Genomic DNA, 15145 nt, shown 5'->3' on the forward strand with positions numbered 1-15145 from the left:
CTATCTGTTCGAATAATAAAACTAAAAAAAATCCAGAGATGTATTTATATCTTTACATACACTGTAAAAGCATACTTTACATCTTTACGCTCAAATGCTTGTACATTTTAAGTCTATCTATGAAATTCGCTAAAGCATTTATCGTATTAAGAAATCTAATTCAAATGATAGGGTTTGTAATACAAACAACCAATCATGGTTTAAACGTATACCTCATCTACAACCAAACATTTTGTTACATGTTTTATCACTACAAAAATATGTACATTTCAGTGTAATATACTTAATTACATTTTATAGGTGATGTTACCAACGAAGTATTCAAAGTCGCCCCATCACTACCGTTCCGGGAGGCCATACTATCTTCCAGTCTAGGCGAAGAACTCCCAGAATGCCTGTCTCCGAGCTCAATCTGAAGGTGAACATCTCCGTAGGCAATGAGTACTTGCAGGACAATGGCCAGACGCAACTCATGTTCGTCTTCTGGGGCATCATCATACCCATCATCGGTGTTATTGGCTTCATCGGAAACCTTCTGACCATTATTGTGCTCTTTAGGATCGAAATGAAGTCTACTACAATGTACTTCTTACGAGTTCTTGTTGTCACAGACACCGGTATTATAATCGGATGTATCCTTGGATTGTCCATAATTTCCATAACGCAATTATATCCACAAAACCCCGAAATGCACTACTTTACTCACGTTATTTACCCGTATATGTACACGCCCGTAAATTACATTGTTATGACGCTGCAATTCATCAACGTCTGGGTGACTGTGGCAGTTTCTATTGAACGTTATATTGCAATTTGTCATCCGTTCAAAGCCGTTCATGTCTGCAACAAGAGAAATGCTTTCATTCTGATCGGTAGTATTTCCTTTATTGCAATTGTTTATAATATACCTCGATGCTTTGCGATCAGTGTCACACCATGCATTGAAAATACTATTGACTGTTTTACTATTGTAACTACAATTTTTGGTAAAACTGAGGGTTATGAACAGTACTATGCTGTGTATGCCTACATGGTTATTATTTACATTATACCTTTGGTACTTCTTGGTATCTTGAACACGTTGTTAATCATTGAGTTAATGCGCATGCGCCGAAGACGATCGGAATCGACATCAACCATATTGCCAACCCCGAAGGAGAACAGTGAAACAAATATGAGCATTGTACTGTTTTTGATCGTCGTTGTCTTCATTTTGTGCCAAACGCCAGGTCTTGTTGCCCAGTTCTGGTTTCTTGGTCAAAACGTGTTGACAAAGTGGATTTGTGTTAGCAACACATTGTTTGAATTGAACTCGTCTGTTAACTTCCTCATCTACACAGCAGTTGGTCGAAAGTTCCGAAAGGTACTTTTCAAAACATTTAAATTTCTGTGTAAGCGGCCTGTAAATCCCTGTAAGGCGATGTGTTCTCATAGTGGCACCCAAATGAAAACATTTTCAACCAGGACTGCTTACTATTCAGACGATGAGTTAGATGGAACATGTACGTTGAAAAGCGCGAGATGTCTGTTGATCAAGGACGACGACGCACGTGATGTGTTGGAAAGGCAGTAGTGTGATCTACACTTAGTTCCTCATGGTGGACTAGTATTTAAGCAGGATTGCATGATCAGGTGCAGACAATGTGCCGACTCAAGAAAAAACTGGTTCAAGTACGTTAAGTTCATAGTGACAAAACAGTTTAATAATCGATTGGTCTGTTTATGGCTATTTAATATGTGATAATTGGCAAAAATAGAAACTGACATAAATCAGTTCTTTACATGATTGCAGGATTCAAACATACATAAAACACAAAAGGAGCATTCTCATCGGAATAACATTCTGAAATGTATTTAAGTTTTGACAAACTACTTGTGGAACGAATTGTGACAATGGCTCCTGTTTTGTTGCCTAACTTTGATTTGTTAGACTATTTTGAATTTTCTTATTTATCATAATATGTATGCAAGAAGAAGAGCAAAAAGACGTAAATCTGTGCATTGTGTCGTGATATCAGACATCATACATAATCAAGTGATGGTTGTTATGCAGATAGCAAAGTGCGCTGAAAATAACTGACATTGAAGTGTTTGTAGGATACGGCGTCTCTTTCTGTTCAGCGTATTAAATATAACGACATCAAATAATAATCATACACGAAAACAAACAAGATTTTCATTACATGTTAATAGTTCCTCGTTCTTTTTCCAGTGCAAGAATACTTACTCAGCAACGTTTATTAGAGTAATGAAGGGGTTGTAATATTTGAATATTATTGGTTTTGTGGATTCAATTTAATTATATTTACCATTCTATTGTTTAAATTGATTTTATCAGAATAAAAAATATACATTTTAGCCATATGAAAAGAAAAAATAAATAATAAGTCGTTACAGGTTACTACTCATTGCGGACATTTAAGCGGAATGCTCTCCTAAACATCTACTGCGAGTATATGTAATATTGAAACGATGATATATATATATCCATAGGAACTTATTCATTTGTTGATTCTTAGTTCAGACTTGAAACGCAGATTTTACGTATTCGGTAAATGGCCGAAATTTCAGAATTGCGGTTTTCTTTGAAATTAATTAATAACAAAACATGAACAGTAAAATGAAAGTCATTTGCATGAAAACAAAATCCTATTAAACGTGTGCTTGTACACGTGCTGAAAGTTTAGAACTGTTACTTAAATTATCGAAAGCAAATAGTTGCGAGTGTAGAATACCTACTTATATTCCAAATTATTCATTATTTGACATGTATGTACGTTGTAGTAACATGCGTATATACTAAAAGACCTATAGCTTACTATAGGTCTTTGATATACCTTATCAGCAGTATCAACTGATGGAAGAGAGAGCATTAGCCTCGAGCTTTTTTTCTCAATTCTTTTAACTGGTACTTTATTGACCTAATGTTTATAATATTTTTTCGAAAGTATAGCATGTTTTTTGCAGTGTGTTATATTTCTTAAATGTTGTCTACGATAAGCTAAATCAATATTGTAATAACCAAATTTTTCCGACCATCAGTGCTAAAATGGTTAACCATTTGAACATAGTCGTATAAATAATAGTTTTGTATCTTTTACGCACTTGTGCATCGAAGGGCAAGAATTGTAAAGGAAGAGTTTTTTGTAAGATTTGTAAACGACGTTTCAATTTATTAGCAGCAACAGGCATCTAATAGTTTGAATGTTATCTTAATTGAAAACAAATTTCCTTTCAAATATAAAGCTGAGCCTCTATCTATATCAATAACATTGTATTTCAGTACGATATATTTTTGCATTTAGCCAATTTCAATTACTCTAATATATCATAGAAAACTAAAATATTTATAAATTGATTGGTTTAATAAATATGCTATTGCAGATTATAAGTTGAGTTTATTGCTTGAATATTTGGAATTTAAGATCAATTGTTGAATTTCGTCTTGGTTTATGAAACTATTTGCATTATAATCATTTTAACACGATTTTAAACTGCGAAAGTTGATTGTACTATACACTGACATAATCTAATGACAATCGTTTTTCGAATTATTGGGTTAGGCATGTCATATTTGAAATGTTATCTTCATTGAAAACACATGCCCGTATATTATACAGCAGAGGTGTCTTCGTTTTACAATATAATTGTATTTCAGAAGATGATATTTTTTCAGTTACAATTACTCTTAGATAATAACATTATTATATCGAAATAGTTAACTTTGTTTTAAATCTACGTACAAAATATTGAGTCTGATTCTCGAAAGTGTATAACTTCTTATATCATTTTTTAAATATCTTCCTGGTTTATGACACACATTTCGACTAGTATTCTTACAATCAGCTCTAAAATAATTCAGGACTAAATGAGGCAATTAACTGTATCTCCTGTTTTGACGTGAGGGAAAAAAATGTGGTTTGCTTAAAACGTTCTTATTTTGTAATGTTGGACTACATGTGTCACCCATAACAAGATGTTTACTGTTACACATATTTACTGGGAAGATTTCGCAACAGAGCAAACATAAATTTAAAAAATAATAATAAAGCTTAAAAAGAAAATATATTTCACATAAACATAATGCTTAACTGTTCGAGGATTATCAAGAGAAATAAGGTTATGCTATTTTCGTTAGTAGCAAATGCTATCGTCTTTTTTAAATTCGTAATACTTGTTATGAAAAATAAACGTTTTACTTAAAGCGCTCTTACTTTGGAATTGGGAATGATTGTCTTTTCCGCGTTATAGGATTACCATCGTGCTATCAGATTATAAATATATGTATTTGAAATGGGGGGAATATCTTGAATTAAATCAAAAAACATTTTATGTGGAAACATTGACAACGTTTCATTACAAAGTAATCGTTGAATTTATCAAGAAATGTATGTGATATTTATATATGTAATTGAATCACTTTATAATTGTACTGAGATTAAAATTCCATGTGAAATCATTATAATTATCAACTATAAGTAATTAAAAACTCGTTCAAATCAATTAATTTACTTACTAATTTATGATTTATTGACTCTGCATTTTGATGAGACATTTAAAATAAGGACCTCAAATATGTATTCTGAAATTACAATCATTAACACACGCTTAAAATATTACGTCTTGAATATGAAGTGAATTTTATGTAAATAAATACGATCAGTTTTTTAAATTTGCTAATTCGTTGTTGATTTGCATGCGAACCAATTGCTTTTTAATCAAACGCGTTATATGAGCAGACACAGATTCTCAGTATAATATTTTATAACTTATTGCATTGAAATAAAAATTATTACAAAGGTGTTTTGTGTTGTGAAAATATGTTCATTAATACTCTGTGTTTTTTACAAAAACAGAAAATCATATGATGACACATATTCGACCGTCAATCAACAATTCAGAGGTTCTAATTTTGGGATCTTTTATTGTATTTATACTTAATTATTGCCTTATTGTGATAAAAAAGGATCGTTCATATGAAAATTTTAAAACTGTTCATATATTTGAAAAATACAAAAAAACTACTGTAAACATAGTTTAGGTTGAACAATTATCATTTAATTATTATAGAGTAAATAACACTAAGTGTTAAATGTCTCGCAATATATCCCAACTACGAAAAACTTTCATTTTTGGATTGTTATCTGTTCACGCTTTTATTAATACTAATGTGTTAAACAATACTGCGCCGACATAAACTGTACTTTAAATGTCGTTATTTAAGGAAATTATTCTGTAAACTGTATCTTGTTTAACACGATACACGATGACAGAATTAATGACTGGATAGCTATTATTGTTTTTCAATTAATGTTCCATTACGTTTAGTTTTTTAAACGACTTACACATCGAGTCGTAGACACAGAATGCTGCTTTCTTTTCATGCTTTTACATCAAAAACATGAGCCGTGCTCTTTGAATAAGGGGGTTTAATGCATGTGCGTTAAGTGTCGTCCCAGATTAGCCAGTGCAGTACGAACAGGCTAATCGGGGACGACACTTTCCGCTTGTATGACATTTTTCGTTTCAAGAAAGTCTCTTCTTAGCAATTTCAAGTTAAGGCGGAAAGTGTTGTCCCTGATTAGCCTGTGCGGACTTCACAGTCTAATCTGGGACGACACTTAACGCACATGCATTAAACCCCTTTTTCACAGAGCACGGCCCATCTATAATGGATGGGACACAAAAGTGGACTTCTCTATATCAACAATATATCCATGACTATAGTACAATGATTGTTGAACGCATGCTGCACATGGCTACAATTATACAGAACATGCTAAGCTTTTACCTACAATAATACAGACCCAAGCAGGACAGCGTATATTACAACGATACCGAAATTGACAATTACATCATCATTGGTTTGTCCAACAGTATTGAGAGTTTGTAATTATGAATAAACAATGATATAATGCGACGTTAAATAAATCAGCGTTCATATATAGTCTTCTTTACCTTACACTTACAATAATTTATTTTAAATTATTTATCACATTGTTTTTGACTTGCATAATATGCATATTATTAATTAAAACTACACATTGGATTTACAGCAGTAAACATATCGAATAAAAACAACTCAATAGCATAATAATATTTCGCTCAGTCTGAAAAGACCGGATAGACATGATACATGAGTACCGCTGTAAATTGAGCTTATTGGGTCAATGCAAGTCTTAAAACACTAGGAGATATCACTGAAGTTAAGCTTTCGATTTCAGACAAGTTAACAGAAGTATTGGCTATAAAACACCGGCTTTATACACAATAGCCGTCCTAATGAGATCATAAAGAAAAGCCATTCATGATTTTTCGGAACAATTTGTCAACTATGCATTAGCAAATAACACCATAATTATTTTAGCTTTAGTAACAGAATATATTTTTTCTTCGTGTGGATTCTATGGTAGAATTCTATACATTTTAAAATATCGTTGTTTGTATGAAAAAAAGGAATTTTAGAGGATATTGTTACGCCTGTGTTAGTTTTTCTACCACATTGCTCAAATGTATTTTTATTGATAAGAATATAGATGTTAATTTTAGCACAATATAGTTTTCAAACCATATAAGTGTTGTTGCTGTTGTGGCAAACTATGCATGTGTAAGTAATTTGTTAACCCAGCTGTATATCCATGCACATCATGTATTTTGCCGACAGCGTTCTTTTACGGACGATTTAAACACAATTTTATTATAAAGCGGTCAGTAATGGCGAGAAATAAAGCTGGATTCCCACTGCCGATCAGATCAACTCGATCAAGCCTGACCAAGCGGTCGGGTACTGGTCTGGTTCGGTCGGCATGAGTAATCGGGGGCGGTCGGGTAGGTCGGCATTGGTCGGGCTTCCTACCCGAGATTTTTTGACATGTCAAAAAATATCGAGTAGCGGTCGAGTAGGAAATGGATCGAGAAGCGCTCGGGAAGTGGTCGTGTATTAGTCGAGTAGAAGATCGAGTTGATCGTAAAGCAATCGTGTGGCGATCGGATTGACATCTTTTACACGATCTGTACCCGATCCGCTCGACCTCTACCCGTGTTATTTTAAATCGCAACACGATCCACTCGACCTCAATTCGATTTGATGTACATATGTACTAGACTGCTACCCGACGGCTACTCGACCGTAAACGATCACTTCCCGATTGCTATTCGACCATACACGAGCTCATGTCACTAAAGCAAAACTCACGTTCAAAACGTCGTGCATGTCTCTCATTACCTTCTTAAAATCGGACGAGTAAACATTCAAAGATGCCAAGAAAGGGAAAAAAGGCGGCTGATACTGCTAAAACTAGTAAAACTAGTGGTAAATCTACAGTCGCAGAGACTGAAGTAACTGTATCCCCACGGGAAGATAGGAATGAACCACCTACACGTCAAATTGAGCTAGTGGAAGAACACCTTCCTCCTCCTCTAAATCTAATACAGCCATGGCCCTGTCTCTCTGGAGCTCTAACCATCTGGCCCACAACTGTACTTGTTCAATCTCCATAATAATTAAAGTGATAAGTGAACAACAATGTTTGAAGTTTTAATTCTCAAAGTTTCAATACACGACCGTTCGCGACTTTGTACGACTGTAGTACGACCATCACGATCTGGTCTTGTGAAGATCTGGTGGCGATCTAGTTGAAGTCCACTTGGTCGAGCTGAGATCGTAAAGGGCTCGCTCATAGGTCGAGATGATCGAGCGGAAATCGGAAAGATAGTTGAGTGGCCGTCGTGAACGAGTCGTGTGGGGGGTCGTGTGTTATCGACAAAAGGTCGAGAAGAAGTCGTGTATACCCTTTTTAGTCGAGCTTGGTCGGGTTTGGTCGGGAAATTTCAGTGATCTGGATGATCGAGTTGATCGGATCGGCAGTGGGAACCCACCTTAAGCGGTATTGGCTGCCCGCTTGTATATAGGCCACTGCATCACCACATGACTTTAGGAGTCGCTACGAGCAATCGCGTATTCTGATTGAATAATGATATCGGCAAATATATAGTTAACATTTAGTCGTTGATAGCAAAGTAATATTAACACTGCATCTGATGAAAATAATTTGATATGGTAAAACAATTGTTTGTTTGCTTACATACACATAACATGATTTAATTATCAAAAGAGAACCGCTTTTTATAACATTACACGATCAAACTATGAAATAGCAAGTGCTGTCAGATTTGGGAGTTCAATTCCTGCGCCAAAATTAGCTATATTATTTGAGTAAAATGCACAGTTTTCTTTTATTAAATTTAAATTCAATTATATTTTGTTTTTTTTTGTTATCAAAGCACAAACTAACGATACAAATATTACCAACGCTAGTAAGTATGGCATAATGCGCTCATGACGCAAGCTGAGTTAGTATGACATCGGCGGAAATCTTTCTAGCAGTAAAACGTTTCATTTACGAAGAGGTTCTAACAATAATCAAATATTTCTAAGCAATATCATTTAAACCCCTGTGCACCGAAAATATTTCGCTGCATTTTTAAGAACACTAGTGGTATTGGAAGTAAATGAATTTATTTTACTGAAAACTATTTCGTGTGTGATAAAGATAATACTTTTTATGCTCAAACGCGTTTTATATACTAGTAAATGAAATAAAGTTATCGCGTGTACATAAACTATATGATACGTAAAAATCTAATCGTCATGATTGGACAGATTTGAATAGGATTGCATTATACCTGTGATTTGAAAGATGTCTATAAGAAATGTGTTCTGCGTGCGTTTCTTTTTCTTGTAGGCAAGGGGCTTAGAATATGTCTGTCTGCTTATAGGTTATAACATTTTCGCTTTATTTATAAGCTGCTTGGTAAGGAACAATCTAAAGTTCGTAGACACGAATGCTTTTAGTAATGGATTACTCATTATAGTTAAGTATAAATATTGTCATGGTAAAAAAAGTTACATTTCTTGTGGTTTTGACACTCTGTTGTTTGTAGTTAGAGCCTAGTTTGCATGGCAGACAATTAAACACAAAGCTCTTATAGACGTGCATTGCAATAATTTCATATTTACGCGATTGTTGATTCTTTTGATTTTTTACTCGACACGCATATTCCACGAACAGGGTAAATGGCAGAACTTAAAACTTACAGTATGCTTTTATGTAAATGAATAAAAGTAAAATATACTATGTTTTCATGATAAATGAAAGAAATAAAGCACACAAATTAATAAAATCAAACACAAACACAACAAGGGAAATTGCAGTAAACAGAAGATTGTTTTGTTATAAACAACACGAACATTTTGCTATTGTATATACAATTGCTCGAACACCCGTGACTACAACCGATGCAACACATGTTACCGACTAACAGTGCGTTTTATGGTCTACCTCTATGAAATAGGCGGACATATCATGCATACATGCTGTTGATAAATATTGGTGAATGAAGAGGAGCGATTTGTAAACTAATGATGCTTTAACCGATTTTAAATTGTTATAGATTACCGGGCGAGGCGCGTCGTATTTGGAATGTTATCTTATTGGAATAAACATGCCAAGTAAACAATACAGCAAACGCGTCTACGTTTTAAGATTAATATTGTTTTTCAATAAAATATATATTTCATTTGCCAATTACTCCCAGATAATCAAAGGAAACTATTTGTATGTCCCCAAATCGATACTGGGGGATATGTTGTTGCCCTGTCTGTTTGTTGGTTTGTTTGCGTCAACTTTAACATTGGCCATAACTTTGCAATATTGAAGATTTCAACTTGATATTTGACATGCATGTGTATCTCACGGAGCTGCACATTTTGAGTAGTGAAAAGTTAAGGTCATCCATCAAGGTCAAAGAACAAATATATGGGGAGGGGGGCTTAGTGTTTAACGCGCATCTTGTTTATAATATAATTCTTAACTTTGTCATTCAAGTATACGAAACATATTGCGTCTCATGCTTGGTTGTTTTAATATCTTAAATAGATCTAGTTTGTTATTTGTATCCTGAAAAATGTTTTTACTATTGCACTTATACTATTATCTAAATTTTTATAAACCTAAAACCTTGTTGATATTTTAACACCGATGAAATCTGATGAGTATTATTCTTTGACCTTATGGCTCATTGTTGATGTCCATCAAATATTAATGATATATCAACGTAATCGACATTCAATGGCTGCCCTAATGCATGTTCGGAAAGGGGACTATTAACTGAGATTTCTGATTTAACGTTACTTAAATGAAATGATTGGCGATAATGTGTGTAATTTGTTTACACGTTATGGTCTTATAATGGTCGACTACAAATGTCATCCGCAGTGCATGTTGCTATACTGATTACGGTAATTGAGTTATTTCTAGCCTCAATGCAGAAATCAGATAAGTGACAAAACATATAGGATCTTGCATGAGTGGTCGTTGTGTATTGAATTTATTAAACGAGTCATCTAAATACAGATACAAACGAGGCTTGTCGAGTTTTCTTTATTTAGATGACGAGTTTAATAAATTCAATACAAAATGACCACGAATCTAAGATTCTATTTAAAAAAGAAATTCGCTGGAATAATGACGTCATTTCGTCACAAAAATGACGTCATTTCACAGTTATATAACTAGTGTAATAACACCCGTGTAATAAACAAAATTGAGCATAATGTTATTTCACTCCTGGAGCGTAGGTCATGTTATAAATTAAAATAGCATGCTAAACATATCGAAGGAAATCAACTATTAAAACAAATGCATTTTATGTGTTTCCTTAGTTACAGAGGTTCACTGATTACGGTAATTGAGTTTTATAGAATATAGATATACATATAGAATTTTATCGACTGTTAAGAAAAGTGCATTTGGTGTTTTTCCTTAGTTACAGATGTTTCGTCTTTTAAATGCACCCACTAAAGTTAGTCGTCTGCTATTGGAAAAAATGTGTTGTATACGATTTTATCCGAAACACTGGGAAAGTTATTTATCTTTGACCTTTAAAGATGATCATCTTTCTATGGCTAAATCGTAACAGTATTATATGAAATGGTTGAAGTAACTCGCAGAATAAAAATAAATGAAAATTTAAAAATATTATCATGAAACATTTGCGGCGTTTCTGTGTGCAGTGAGTGTGACCTTAACAGTAATTGTCTGGCATAAAAATACATAATGAAAAATCATGATATTCATTTTCTAAGATTTATGTCACATGCAAAATCTTAAGATTAACCAAACTTAATATTTATGCGTTAGTGTTCATTAGATTTACCCGCTAACATGTTATGCACATGTCTGTAGGGATATAAGAATCTTTCACGGAGGACCTCTGCGATTGATGCAGAATGAAACATATAATTTCGATATGAGTATTAAATATCAAGATAAATGTCTGTAAATTTACACGAACCGCACTTCTTAGTTAGGTTGGTACTAAGGTATTACGTGGTCAGATATCATACGAACCGATTGCTTCTGAAATAATTGCATTGTGTGAACATAATGTCAGATCACCAAGTAATACGTTGCTATTATTTTATTTCATTTGATTGCATAATAATTTGCAATGATCTTATCATTGATTGCTATTTCCTTTGAAGGTATTTCCATAATGACGGTGTGACGCTTCCTTCATCAGTTTAATCATTTATGTGTGGACCATACTGCAATTTAATATAATGACACATATTGTGCAAATCACCAAAAATAGATATATCTTTTTATCATTATAAATGCTCAATTTTGATAGGTTGAAACAATTTTTAGTTTGAAATAATTGGAACAATTATAATATATCATCAAAATAGGTTAAACACAATCATCGTTATTTATACAAAATAAACTTTGGAAATATGTCCGTAAGACGCATATCTTCGAGTTTGAAATGTGTTCCATTTACGATTTTAGTCAAATTCAAGTGTCATATCATCATTCACTTGACCGGTGTGGCCGTTGGGGGTGGGGGAGAAATGAGGGACGACGATACAAAAGTCCTCCCCCAGTCAGGTCTGTTGTGTGCTGCTGAGAGTATTTCATCCACTAAAGGGATGTCCACCTTTTTACATTGTCAATCCAGCTTTTTTTTAAAACCTCAACTTCGACCTTCCTCTAGCATGTCCGGAGAACCGTTTAGCGACGTGTCCAAACCAAGCAAACTTTCGTCGATTGACGGTCGCAAGAAGTGGCTCATTTGGACCAACACGTGTTGCACTTATGTTCCGGACGTAGTAGTTCGTCTTTTGCTCCGTGTAGGAGATGCGGATGTACAGCCGTAGAGGAGGAAGGAGACTACAACGGACTTGCAGAATCTGTACTTGGTGAGGAAACTTATTGAACTGCTTGTTCACAGCCAGCTCAGTATGGATATCGCTGCGGTCGCCAATTCTTATTCGGACCTCAGCTGTACTAGTCCCATCCTTTGACAACATTGCGCCAAAGTACTTACAGCTGGTCACTTCTTCTAGTTACCGCCGTCCATGGTGATGTTTGCACTATGGTTGGTCGTGCTGTTCACCATGATGTTCCACTTCCTATCGCTGGCCTCCATCCTGTATGCTTCTTCTCTTTCATAAAGTCAATTGGTAAGATATTGGAGTTCACGGCCGGTCCCATAAGCTCAATTTCATCAGCGAATCTGAAGTTGGAAATGGTTCTTCCACCGATTGAGGTAGAGGTGTGGTGGATATGGAGAGTATTGTGCGTTATCTTCTCAAAGAAACGGTTAAACAGAACAAAAGAGAGCATCTATGACAGACGCCCACTGATGTCCTGAAGAAGAACTCTTCCCCACCCCCTGCTGTCCATTGAGAAGTACTTCTCTGAGTTATTGGATAACTGTTAACATGCAATAGATCATCAAGCTTTCAAAAGCTCTTAAAGTCGATGAAGTTGTAAAAGAACTCACGGTGGTGTTCCAAGTGTTTCTCCATGATGATTCTCAGTTGAAAATTTGTTCCAATTTGTTCCTCTCAGCTCTGAATCCAGCCTGCTACTCGGGCAGCAGTTCCTTGTCATAACATTTCAGTCGATCGAGGAAAATGTGAAGCATGACTTTGTTGGGATGATTTATGAGGCTGATGGTGTGGTAATTTTCGCACAGCTTGAAGTTGCCCTTTTTCGGTAGGGGTATGACCAGTCACTGGGTCCACTCCATTGGCCCTTTTTTTCTTCCCAGATCTTTTGGCATAGTGCCGCATTGCTGCAGTCATAGCTTCTAATTAACGCTTAATCAGCTTTATCATGTACGTAAAGTGTCAAATATGCCTTCGCAATCCCCATGAATATTTATTCCGGTGTAAATAAAGGTACACATTTTGTAAATCGCACGCTAAACGTTGTAACGTTTGCCGGCCAGCTGATGAAATCTTGTTGAAATAAACTAGCATACGATAACATAGTGGTTAAATGTGATAAACTGGCAGAATTGCGCGATTGACAAAGATTAAATGGAAGTTGCTATATGCTATGCTATGTTCTGAGACATACAATCGCATAAAACATTGTTTATATTGCGTTTGCATTAGTGTTTTTTCTAGTAAGTGATCAAGTATGCAATGAGTTTATCCTCTCCGATGTTCTGCATTAATTGATATATACCAAGCTTAAATGCCCATATCGAACACATATATGATGTTGACTGTATGATTGCAGTACCTAAGGCGTTAATCGACAAAGGGCAGATATCGGCCCCATATCGGCCCTATTTTGAAGTAAAGTGGTTGTTCGAAACTAATATTTGGTAGAGCATTCGAGTTCAATTCAGTCATTTTAAACTAAGAAGTTATTCAAAGGAAACACTTTTCGATCGTTGGAATACTGTTTTTTTACATATATTTTACCCACTGCGTCTTATGCGCTTATTCCATGATTTTGGATTGATTAAGAATATTTATATTGCATATTATCGTCAACATATATTTTTATAAAGAATGTTTGACTGATTTCATGTTTAAGAGAGAGACATCGCATACAACACAACACAACAAGCAGCAGGAGCAGTACCAATTGGACCAGGGCTGATCGTTTATTTATAAAACTTAGATTACTTCATATTGTGTGTATGTCCTTTCATTTGTCTGTTATGCTTAATTTAATGAATTCATTGATCATTACAAGTTTGAACCATTCCTTGAGGTAGTTTGATTAATAAAGGCATACGATACAAAACATAACAACACTGGTAAAACCTTTTTGTTTCCAGGATTGTGTTTGTATTTTACTTCAAACCAATATTTAGCTGAGTGACAATGAAAAGAGGTCCAAAAGAAGTACAATTAAGTAATATTCAATATTGGACAACATCTAATTGCATGTTTGCAGTAAGCCATTATGTAGATGTCGAGCAAATATCGAAACATGTTGCACTAATGTTAAATTTTTTTATCGTTGCGATGTCGTGCCGAACCTTTGAATAACTGGTTAATTGAGGAGAGATTACTACAAAATGACGGTGTTTGTATCATTCCTATAATGCACAGTATTGTAGTTTCAGTCTCGAGTCGATTTGAATCCTATGTTGGGCCGATATATATTGTTAACTTGGTATGTATTGATAACCTGTGCATGAATATTTCATGATAAAAATGAACGAGTAGAGTTAAGTCCAGTAATTTGAACGGTACGACAACGTAATTTGAACTTTTGTATAGTGCTGTTCTGAAACGTTTATTTAACGACGATTTCACACATTTGCACGAAACGTTACTTGCATCAATATAATATATTGTTTGTATGCTGTTGCTACTTTGAAATAAAATAGATTGTATTCACAGCGTCTCACTCCTGTTCGTTATATAGACAACTGTTTTAGCATTTCTCGAATTCTTTGTGTATAACAAATCATTAACTTAACTGTATAAGCATTTTCCGAATTCTTAGTGTATAAACAAATCCTTTACTTGGGTTAACACAAACAGTGTGGCATGTTTGCTTAAAATACAAATCAAGTATACTTTATAGTATAGTTTATAAACAAACCTTGGGTGTCTGTAGTTCCGAGAAAATACGCTGACCAAGGTCCAAACACTATGAATATGATGGATAAGCGGAAAATGCCACACCCTAAGAACTAGTTGTATGTTTTATACTAGTTAATTAAAAGTAAACTATTTGGAAAAAAATTTCCAAATGAAAATATCAAACATTTCAGTATTTTACCGTGATATTTATACATTCATTGTTTGTTCTGTGTATGAAATGCG

The 15145-nt window shown here is 34.5% G+C and overlaps 1 protein-coding gene across 1 annotated transcript; it reads left to right on the forward strand.

The window, feature by feature from the left end:
• Positions 1-382: 382 nt before the first annotated feature.
• Positions 383-13964, forward strand: LOC127869657 (FMRFamide receptor-like). Its single transcript, XM_052412314.1, has 5 exons — positions 383-872; positions 1230-1363; positions 12410-12495; positions 12918-13029; positions 13899-13964. The coding sequence occupies exons 1-5, from the start codon at positions 392-394 to the stop codon at positions 13962-13964; spliced, it is 879 nt and encodes a 292-aa protein (XP_052268274.1). The 5' UTR covers positions 383-391.
• The last annotated feature ends 1181 nt before the right edge of the window (positions 13965-15145 follow it).

The sequence above is a fragment of the Dreissena polymorpha genome, chromosome 2 (assembly GCF_020536995.1).
Source record: "Dreissena polymorpha isolate Duluth1 chromosome 2, UMN_Dpol_1.0, whole genome shotgun sequence".
In the NCBI taxonomy this organism is placed as follows: Eukaryota; Metazoa; Mollusca; class Bivalvia; order Myida; family Dreissenidae; genus Dreissena; species Dreissena polymorpha.